This window comes from Haliaeetus albicilla, chromosome 23 (assembly GCF_947461875.1).
Source record: "Haliaeetus albicilla chromosome 23, bHalAlb1.1, whole genome shotgun sequence".
NCBI classification, from domain to species: domain Eukaryota; kingdom Metazoa; phylum Chordata; class Aves; order Accipitriformes; family Accipitridae; genus Haliaeetus; species Haliaeetus albicilla.
The window spans coordinates 18,786,225-18,797,542 of NC_091505.1; the positions used below are offsets into that span (position 1 = coordinate 18,786,225).

General features: G+C 52.2%; 1 protein-coding gene across 8 annotated transcripts in view; it reads right to left on the reverse strand.

The window, feature by feature from the left end:
* Nucleotides 1-10,306, reverse strand: part of ATP11C (ATPase phospholipid transporting 11C) — a 58,572-nt gene extending 48,266 nt beyond the window's left edge. For all 8 annotated transcript variants that reach the window (XR_011329523.1, XR_011329522.1, XR_011329521.1 and 5 more), the window contains exon 1: nucleotides 10,120-10,306. Coding sequence is in view for 5 of the 8 variants with exons in the window: in XM_069811479.1 (XP_069667580.1) it covers nucleotides 10,120-10,146 (27 nt within the window). In the remaining 3 variants the exon portion in view is untranslated. The remainder of the gene's footprint in view (nucleotides 1-10,119) is intronic.
* Between the last annotated feature and the right edge of the window lie 1,012 nt (nucleotides 10,307-11,318).

Below are 11,318 nucleotides of genomic sequence, written 5' to 3' on the forward strand. Positions count from 1 at the left end.
TCCCAGGACGTGACTCACGGCCATCGCCATCCCACCAGCCACGCTGCCTAGATGGGCACTGGGATAAGAGCGTTCCTGCTCTCACAAAGACAAGCACCTTCACCCAAGGTTTCCTCTCCCTGCACTTACCAGAACGGTACTTGTCAAGCGGAAAGTCCCACTTCCATCCATTCAACTGCACTGGAAGAAACCGCCCCACAGAAATGACGCATATTAATCTGGCTGATACAAGGACGACAGCCCTCTGGGCATCGCAGCTAATTTTACTGTGTTCCCTCCCTGAGCAAACATTTATAAGATAAGGTGAGCTGGAAGGAAGGGGGAAAAAATAAATAAATAAAAAAACCCTTCCATAACTCAGAGTGAAGAAAATCAGCATGCAAAACACCACCCTGCAAGCCGGGGGGGGGGGTGGGGGGTGGGGGGGGGCGGATTAAAAAAAAAAATCAATGTTGCATTTTAAGCTTGGCTTTGCAGCCCCCATAAGACCACAGCTGCTGCTGAGGAGGTGCCCCCAGTACAGCCTGAGCCCCCCCAGCCCTGAGCAGCACTCAGGACCTTACATCACCCCTGGTCCCTACAGGCAGCAGCCGCTTGGCTTTGTGTGAATGCTGGGGAGGAATTACACAGAAATCATACTAAAAGATGGCAGGGCTGCTCATAAAGTGGATTTCCTCTCCCCCACATTTGATTTCTCAGCAGTGAGATTTCTCCCCCCCCCCCACTTAAGCCAATTGAGACTCAGGTGAAGGAGCACAGCGTGACTGCAGTCTAGCAGTACTTAATTTTTATTACCGCTGAAAAGCTCTTGGATCACCACACCAAAGAAATGCTTCAAATTGTCTAGTCATGCCTGTTGCACATCTTACTCAGCTTTTCTAGATCCTTTACTGTACAAGAAAAATCAGATCCCTCTGTTTTGCAAATCAGTGCATTTGCCACAATATTGCAAAGAAATTACATCTATCAAGCTAGCGTTGCCTCTGTTTTTCACTTTAATAGTCTTATAAAATCTCACTAAGGGCATACAGCATACTTTAAGATAAGCCAGACCTAAATACTGCTTGCTGACCCTTTGAAAATACACAGCTAGAAATTACCAAGCTCTCTGCATACCACCCTATGAAAGCAAGGCTAGGGCCAGACCAAGGGCCCTTTCACCTATAGATCCTGCAAAATTCAGCTGAAATCACAGAGCAAAAAGCCCACATCAAATCAATCCTCATCCAAGGCCACAAAGGAGGTTAACAGGAATCTTGTTCAAGTCGTGAACAAAAATAACGAGCCCGATTTGCTCTCAAAATACCCAGCTACGATAGCCTCGCAGGTGCTTACCCCTCCTTTCTGCTGCAGGAGGAAAACAAAAAGCCCTTTACAAATAGCCAGATCAAAAATAAGTACATTAAGCAGAGCAGGACAAACATCTCTGAACTACAAATGCTATCAATTACAGCTGGATGTTGAGAGTAGGCATGCTTTTAGACTAAATTGGCTTCGGTTGGAATTCCATCTCAAACCAAATTACTAAAGTTTTGGGAAAAAAATGACTGGAGCCAGCAAGATGCAACAGGTACCCGAGAGAAAGACATACTGCAAATCACATGCAGAAGGAATTGCATAAGGAGTATTGGTTCTGAGCAGCATCCATGGCAGTGAGCATCCCTATGAAAGCATGAAAAATGATGGAGGGGAGGGAAAGCAGAACCGAGGACTGCTTCCCTTCTACCAACGAGCTCCTCGTTAGCGTAATGACCAGCTCCTCTCCCCACCCAGCCCTGCCACCCTACCTGCAGGCACACAGCTCTATAGCCAAATGCACTTTGCAGCCAAAGTGGTCCCTTGTGCCAACCACCAGCTCCCTGGATTTTGGCTAAGCCCGAGAAAGAGCCCATAAGCAAAAATAAATATATATATTTAATGCACATATATATTGCATACATGCATATTTAATGTGTATATATTGCATACATGCATATTTAATGCATTAATATTGAAGTTGCTGCAGCCTCCGGGCAGAACAAGCTTTTCCTGACCCAGCAGCCACTGCTGCTGCCGCCAGACAGGAGCTGGGTGAGGGCAGGGGCCAGAGGAGACCTCTTAAAACAGGAACATTTCACCGTTTCCCCAGGCTACAAGTTAGTCACGGGGTACACGGCTTCACATGACCTTCAGACACGCGAGTAAATGCGCAGACACCAGCGGGATGATTCAGGCACCAATATTTATGGCACAAAACAGACATACCTGCCCTCCAGCCCTTGCACCTGGGCAGGCAGCATTCCACAACCTGCTCCATCAGCTGGTGAGCCTCACTTAGACATCATGAATTGCCTCACTACCTTTGGTCTCCACTTCCAACTTTGAAAGGTTAAACTAAGCTTTAAAACAGGTTGCCACTTACTGCCCATCCCCTGCAGTGTACAGGCAGTACCAGCATCGCTCTCCTACCACGAAAGGGTGATGGCAATCCATGTAACAGCTCCATGCACAAGTCTTCGAGTCAACTTTATTGCAAAAAGCAAAATACTAACTGCCCAAATGAAATGTTAACCAATTTAGGCAGACACCAGTGAACAACGTGCTGGTCAGATGTTGGATAATTCAAAGCAATTCAGCAAACTGCAGCGTAACAGTTACACCAAAAGCAGCTGAGACTGCCTTGTGGTCGTAGAGTCAGCCTGCGGAAAGGGTGCAGGGAATCACAGGAGAGCAAAACTACAGCAGATAGATTATTAAATAATAATTAAATAATAATATTAATAATAGAAATGGCCTACAATCATCAGCAACATGAGCAGCAGTGTCCTTATGACTCATTTCCAATGAGTAGGAGACACTTTCCGACTGGCACGGTGTCCCTAAAGGCAAGACACGGTCTGAGCACAGCACGCTTCACCGACATGTCCTTCACACAGTGCTCGCTGCTATCAACCACCCAGCGGCATCAGGCTCCTGAGCAGCAGCGGTTAATCACCGGCGGGCAGCAAACAGCCACAGCCCGGCACCCTGAGCTGCTGGGGATCAGCCCTGCCTGCAGCCCAGCACCTGCACGGTCCCCACAAGTTAGAGGAAATCTGCAAATCTCCAGGTGAATGAGGGAAAAACACTAAAAAGCCCCACTGAACCTCAATATCACTTGGTAATTAAAATGGAGGGGAAAAAAAAAAGATATTGTCTACTTGCAAGAGATGAGGAAGCTGGGGAGGGGAGCAGAGGCTGCAGGCGATGAGCAGCAGGGTTCTCCCAGCTCCCATGCAGTGGTATGCATCATCTGCAGAGCTCAAAGCCCAGGTCTGGATGCAGGTCTGCTGGCTGGGGAGAGCACAGGCAGGTAAAGTCCACAACACCCCATGTATAGCACCAGCAAAACCTTCTAGGCAAAAACTAGCCCATCCTTCCCAACACCAGACCTCAGCCAGCACAGAAATATTTCTGAGATGAGCAACGAGAAGCAGATTTCAGTCTAAAGCCGTAAGTAAGGTATTTTCCAAGATCACCTCAGGACAGTCTGCCCCAGCACAGGGCAAGAGCTGCTGCCTGCTCCCCTCCATAGCCTAACCCGTTCCCTCAGACAGGGGACACTTTTGGGCAGAAGGCCACCAAAGCACCCAGCTGAGCCGCACAGGAGAACCTCCGGCCTCAGCACCCGCTGCCTACACGCAACTAAATACAGGAAACTCCCTTGAAAAATCCCCTGAGCAAACATTTTCAGGGAAAGACAAATGGGTTAATAGTGTACTCTGCCACCCTGTGTCCAAGCTGCTCGGAAAATTCACCCTTCCCAGACACCCCAGCTGGGCTGAGCAGCTCAGTGACCCCCTTAACCCCTGCCACTGCAATGCCAGCTCCTCCAGCGAGCAGATTTTGGTCACAAGTATCACAAGGGGTGTCCACCAACTTGGCCACCCTTGCATTTTCTCAGCAGGTTAAAGTCCCCCAAGGGGATGCAGAGTCCCACACCCCGAGGAATTAGCAGCCAAAGGCTGTTCTTCTGTTGCACACCGCTGCAGGTAAGAGATGCGAGCATGGAGAAAGAGGGAGAAAGAGGCTCACAGGGACCCAACCTCCATTGCTAAAGAAACATGGTCACTGGCAGAACAACAACTAATTTTGGTATGAAGGTTTCTTCTCGCTGAGAGACTCCAGTAACACTCTCCACCAGCTTTGCTTTTAACTAACATATCAAAAAAAATCTCTCCACTAGAGAGGACATCAACAGTTACAGCCAGAAAGCAGCAGTTTTAATCAGAAAGGAAGTACATAAACCAAAGGCAACAGGATGAAATTAAAGGCAAGGCTGAAAAGCCTGCTATTAATAGACAGCCTGTTTGCTTTTACAATTTTTATTGTTAAAAGCAAATTGCCATGCCTTCAGCTGCAACTTAAGTCAGTTCAGCTCCGAACTTTCCCCACACAGCCCAGACAGTCATTATTATTCTTAGCAAAATACCAACTGGAGACAAAAAACCAGTTTCGAGTGAAGAATAAAATACAGCCTTGAGACACGTGTTATTCTCCACAGAGAAGTTTCTACACACCACAGGTTTAATTGGCAGCACCATTTATCATTAACATTTGACCGGTGCTTTCCAGTCCATCCTTACAGCCCTTTCTAACCTCTCCAAACTTTAACTGCATATGTGAACATTTCCATGCAGCTGCTTGTCCAAGGCTGGGGTTTTTTGTTTGATTCTTATTTATTTTTAGCCAAATGGTTGAGCTATTACTGGGAATAAAGCTACACTTAAGAGACTGCTTTGCAACATTAAAGAGAAACGGTTACAAGAATTTGAGAAACTCCTGTGACCCCATTTTCCAGGGTAGGGGCATCAATAAGGGATTGCAGCCCCAGGGAAGAGCCTCTTGCAGCTCCAGGTTCCCAGTTTGAGCCTCCATTGTCTTCTCTGTGGTTAAGCCTGGGCTGCCCTGCGGCTGCTATAGGGGAACCGGCCCTGAGAGCATGAAACACCTTTGTCACGTTAAATACACATTACAAAATAAATCTCAGCAACGTTCATGAAAAATTCAAGTCGCTTCATTAAAATCCACACTCTTTTGAAGTGTAGGATTTCTCCAAGCAGAACTGCCACCCGGTGTCACAGAGACACCCCAGCCCCAACCTTTGCTGCTTGCAGGTTTTTGTCACATTAATGAAAGCAAAACGCTTCTCACAGAAGTTGGCAGTCAGGTACAAGATATTTGACACACAGCCTCAATCTCAAGGTGTTAACATGGCTGCATTGGGGGAAGGAAAAAAAAAAGCAATTCTCAAGGCTTCCAACTCCCACCTATGCTCTTCTTATTAGAATAGGAACGGCAGTCACGCACTGTAATGTTTGGTTCACACTTTCTAAAAAAAAAAGCAAGCGTGAAAGAAAATCGCAGATGTGCTCTGTGTCCCAAAATAGACTTTATTACACATTTGCTGCAAAAACTAAAGACGGGAGTGTAAGTCAGCATCCTCCACCCAGGCTCAGACATATCCCACAAGACATACTCCAGCATCCCCCTGAGCCGGGCAGGGTCCAGGTGTGCCCCAGGGGCTCTCCCCACCCACCCCTGCCCCTCCTCACCTACTCCACATTGCCAACAGGCAATTTATTTCCCTTCTAAATAGCGACTTTGGGCCATTTTCTGCCATTTGAATAGGTCTCAAAGGGAGTATTTTCCTGCAGAGCGCCGGGTAGGACCTACCCCACGGGGCTGAGCATCACCACCTGCCCCACTCCTCCCCAGGCTTGAGTCATCTCCCTAACCTCGGGCACACACCTCTTGAGTCAACACATGCCTTCTCCGAGGCCTTCCTCCTGCCTCTGTTCCTCCCCAAAGCGGCCATGCGGAGCTTTGGGGACACGAGGGGACAAACCACTGCACGCTGGTCCTGCTGATGGCTCTGCCTGCCGTGGGGCATCCTGACCCAGACCCCCCTCCTCAGCAGCGCAGGACTGGGGGGCACCTGGGGTGAGCTGACCTTCAAAAAATCCAAAGGGGCTTTGCAAAACTACATCAGAGCCCAAATGGAGCCCTGAATCTCACACCAGGCACCACTTGTATGCACAGGAGCCCCCACCCGCCTGGACAGGATCAGTCTCCCCACCACTTCGGGAAGGGTAAGGATTTGGAAAGGAAATTTGTGACACTTGCAAGCACTTTAATGAGAGAAACCCTTCCCTGCTGTTGGCAGAACACCAGCGGCTCAGCGGGCACAGCCAGGGCATGCAAAGCAAGCAGCAAAGCAGTGCCCAGGGAGCCTGGCTGGGGCAGCCCCCCCCAGAGGTGACAAGCCACAGGTGACATTAAGGTTTGGTCTCAAGTGCCTGTCCCCTGCAACCCTGCCCCGTGGTGGTTTGCACACAATTTTTTTTTTTTTAAATTAGATAAAACAAGCCCCAGATGGAAAAGCTCCACATGAAAGCAGCACTAAGCATGCAAATGAAGAGTAACAGCCGGTTACAAAGGCAGCTCCTTGGGTTTAGGGCTGCACAAAGCAAACCCCCTTCACTTTCCTTACCGTTCCTCCGCTGGGAAGCAGGCAAGCCCGAGGCGTTCCAGCGGGGACACCAGGGGACAGGTCCTGACCCGGAGAAGCTGACAAGTCCTGGGAAAAGGAGGACAGCGGAGGGCAGGGGACCCCACACAGCCCCATAACCAGCCTGGGTGTACCCCCATTGCTGGCAGTCGTGCAGCAGAGAGGGATGGAGACCCCAGGAGAAGATGAGCAAGGGAACATCATTACTGGCCTACGACAAGGCAAAGGCACCGAGTCACAACACAAGTCCAACCCAGGGACAAGCACTGCACGCCCATCTAAGAGGCATCTTCTTTCCCCGAACGTCAAGGAAACGTTCTTGAGCCAGCAGCTCAGAACCAGCCCAGCACTTGATAAACACTGGGGATTTACCAGGGCACGGGCTGCAAAGAGGATCAGGCCCCAAGGTATTTAATTAAAAGGGAATAACACAATTAAGGTCCTGTTGTACACTGCACAAACACAGAAAACAAAGAATTTTGCTCCCAGTAACGGACTGTTTGTTATTTTCTTACTTATCCTGGGTTTTAAACAGGAATAGGAAAATTCCAGAGCAAGGACCCACACTAACCACAAAGGCAAGAGACCAAGGCAGGAATGCCGTGACGGGCAAGCACCAGCTGGCGGGCTCAGACAGCACCAGGCACCCCGATAGATGGGAGCGCACCCCGGGGTGCTTCCCCCCCGCAGCCTTCCTACATCACGAGCAGGGCGACAGCTCCTGGCCTTAAATAAATACAAATGGGGGAAAAACTGAAAACAACAGGGGCATCGGTAACTTTTCGTTCTGCATTTCTTACTTAGTTCTTACAACAGCCTGAATCAGCACCGGCCCTGCAGCATCGGCAGAGCTGCGGTGCATAGCGGTGGCCCGGAGGTACGGCTGTCTGCCTGCTTCACAAGAACCCAAGAAAAGTAATTAAGGAAAAAAAGCACATTGTCTTTGATGCACAACACAGGGACCAGCGCTTCCCAGGCATCTGCCAAGCGAGTTTGGAAGTGGGCAGTTGCTCACCCCAGTCCTGTGGGGAGCCCAGCACAAGGAGATGGACCCAAACCCTCCCCTGGTCACCAACACACTGCCCCACTCTACTCCCACATCTCCCCACAACAGCCATGAGTAGCATAAGGCTAAAAATAAGACTCCAATGCCAGAATCCATCTACCAAAAAAAGAATTAAAGTTATATTTCAAGCTGACAGTATCTCCTGAAAGTGGATTAACCATGGCAATTCAATCCCGCCTCCCCGCAGCAATCCTGGCCCCACTCTTCCTTCAGCAGGGATGACTTCAGTGGTGTAAATTGAAGTTCAGAATCCAATTTGTTTTTGCAGAGGGCATCAGCCTGTACCCCCAGGGTAGCAAAGCAGACCCACATACGCCACTCTGCCCTTCTTGCTCTTTTTTATCATCCCGTTTCATACCCTATCCAGGATAAAAAAGTTTACGGGAGGCAGAAACGTAGCCACTTAACAGTCATGTTGATAGGGCAAGGCACATTCATCGTGCCTAAGCTGTGAAATACATCTGAAAACAGGATTTTTAATATCCGTTGGTATTTACGAGCCTCTGGCAGAGACCACGCAGCGGAGAGGTGACAACATTTGTCTGAGTAGCCCTATGGGATCTTGGTGTCAGATAATCTGCAGCCTTTAATAACTGCAGTGAATTTTCTGCAACGCCACTGCCACAAGATGAGCAACACTTGAAGCCCCACGCCACCCATACAGGACCGAGGGCAAGACGGCAGCCTGGGGATACCTCCACGGAGATCAGCATGGGCTGTCCTCTCCTCCCACGGAGCAGGAGGGGGGACCAACCCAAACCCAGCCAGCTCCTGGGAGACCCACAGGGCTGGGGATGTGGCAGAGCTGCAGCAGCACAGCGGGAGCTGCTATCTGCCCAAGGCCAGCGGACCTGTGCCACCTGCACCAGCCCGATAACAAACACAGCTTTTTGCTGCTCAAATGCCGCTTGCAAAGCCAGTAGATGGAAAAAGTATCCAACAACCCACAGTAATGTTGCAGTCACCCTGGGGCACTGCCCTGGTCCCCCAGAGCAGAGTTGTTCCTCTAACCAGAAAACTACCTCTAACCCTCCAAATACAGGCTACAATGGTTCAGCCCTGAACAGAGCAGTTAGAAACCTGGGTTCAGCGTTCAGGACTTTCTTCTCCACTCCCGTGGAGATCACACCCCAGCAGCACGTCCCCTTCCCATGCCGAGGGACTGCGAGAGGTGGCATGGAGCCGGTGCAGGACCACCGGGCAGCGCAGGCAGGGGTCATGCTTCACGCGTGAGGAGGATGCTGGAGCCAGAGCCCAGGCAGGCACCTCCGTAGGTTCCTGCTCATGGGAAGGAGCCACCTAAAAACACTTTATAGCTGAACTCAGCCAAGATGCTTCATACCCGAAACGTCTCCCGATACGACTTTTAGAAAAAGCCTCCTGCAAGGACAGGGTAGGAAGCATGTAACACAAGGCAGAGATAAATTCAAAGTCATCAAAGTCTAATCTCAGTGCCCTGAGATTCTGATCTGATACATTTATTTGTCCCTCAGGCTGCAAAACAATACCTGCAGTTGGTGTGTTCTCTACAGGACTAGCCCAAAGCCTACAAAGGGGAAAATTAACCATTTTTTCCCCAGAACTGCTGCAGAGCTACCTCCAGATTTAAAAAGAAGATTAGAGTCCCTTGTGCTGGAAGCACAAACAGCTCGCTCCAAACTAAAAGTGAATAGGAAAATACATCTCCCAGCGGTTCTGGCCTTGCGGGCAGCCGCAGGCAGAGCCTATTATTCTGGCAGGTAACCCGGCGCCAAGAGGTACAACGTGCCTCAGGAAACAGCTCCTGAACCTCCACGGGTGCATACGCTGCACTAATAACAGATGCCTGCTGTTTAAACTTGAGGAACTTTTGTTAACTACGCACTGCGCAATAAATGACACTGCTAAATAAACAGAAGCTCCCGAAATTATGTTAAAACACTGGTTTTACCACACTTGCCGTGGAAGAGGGGAAAAAAAAAATGAGTAATTACAGAGTTCAGGCCAAGCAATGAGGTCACGGTGAAATGAAATCTCTAAGTAGCTTATGTGGCACCGGGAGGGTGGTGTTTTTGGTTTTTTTTAACGTATTTGGGGACAGGAAGCGGGTAGAAAAGCAGCGGGCAGCACCTCGCCGACTGCCCTGCACCTCGCCTGGCCTATAACCAGGCGAGTTTGGGGGCACGCTTCCAGGGACTGGGAACTCCCCTCCACCAGGTTTTGGGGTCTTTTGGGGGGGGGAACCCCAAACAGGTTTGGGCTCTCGCAGCAAAGGCAACTTCTGGTGAAGAGCCGCAGCGCGGGCAGGGCCCTACCCCTGAGGTTTCGCAAGGGAAGGGGGGAGCTGCCGCCGCGGCTCGCCGGCAGGAGCGGGGCGGGAGCGCTGCGGCCGCGACCCCCGCCGCGGGGATGCGCCCCGTCCCCCACGCGTGCCGCACACCCCACCCCACCCCGACCCCCCCCCCCCAGATTAAAAAAAAAAAAACCCCAAACAACCCCAAAATACCAGAACTTTTCCCCCGCCCCCCCCCGGCCCCGCACTCACCAGGCGGCTGAGGCTGCGGCGGAGCATCGCGGCGGCGCCCGGCCCCGCCGCCCTCACCGCCGCATCGCCCGGCTCGGCCCGCTTCGGTTCGGTTCCTAGGCTCCCCGCCGGCCGCGCCGCCGGCCGCGCACCATTGCCCGCCGCGGGGACCCCGCCGCCCGGCCCGGCCGCCCTCAGCTGGCGGCACTTCCACCCCCCCCACCCCCCCTACCACCACCCGCGCCCCCGCTTTTGTCCCGCCGACCGCCGGGGAGGCGGGCCACCGCCTGCCCCGGAGCAGCCTGGGAGCTGTAGTGCCGGGAGGGGGCCGGCGGGGGGAGCCCGCCTCACGGACACCCCCGGGCGAGCCGGCGGGGAAGGGCGGGAAGGCGGCGGAGGGGGGGGTGTGGCCGGCTCTCGCCTGAGGGAAAGCGGCCTCAGGGAGGAGGCCGAGGGCGGGCCCGGGAGCGAGGGGTGAGGGGACGGGCTGCAGCTGGGGCTTGAGAGAAGCCTCGTCCCCGCGGCCCTCTGAGCCCCAGGGCCTTTGGGTTAGTCAGACCCCCTCCTGCCCGCCTCCCCAGCCCCTCTCTGGAGCCACGGTTGGACACCGGGCACAGTTTTGTCCTCAATCCACCTCCCCTCTCGCCCGTGTCACAGGCCTCCCAGTAACCCTCTTGGCGCAGAAGTCCGGTCCCTGCCACGATGCTCAGGAAAACACCATAAACACGCCTTGGAGCGCTTTCCGAGTCCTGACAGACCACCGACGGTGCTTCGAGCCCCTTGGTATTTTTCCCCTCTGCAAACTCTTCCCGGGCACATCCCCAGGAGAGCACTCCTCAGGCGCTGCCCTGGGTGGCTAAGCCTTCCCCGCCATCATGTCCAGCCAAACCCACAGGGAGGTTTTGCAGCCCCTGAGCCCAGAACTGCCCGGCTTTCCCCGGAGCCTCCAGCCTTTCGGCAGCACACAGGGCAAACCCGTATCCTCTTCCCTCTGGGCTGGGGTAACACGTGAAGGGGAGCGACACTCACCTGGAACAGCTTCCTCCAGGGAGCACCTCCCCGGTCCAGAGGGCACGGAGCACGAGGACATTTGTTTCCACATAAACCACCGAATTCGAGAAAGACGAGATGTAACCTCACAAAAATCTACAGTTTTCTATTACGTTGTTGACATTGGTAATAGAACAGCCTTTTCTGGAGCAATATCCTCTGGAACAGCC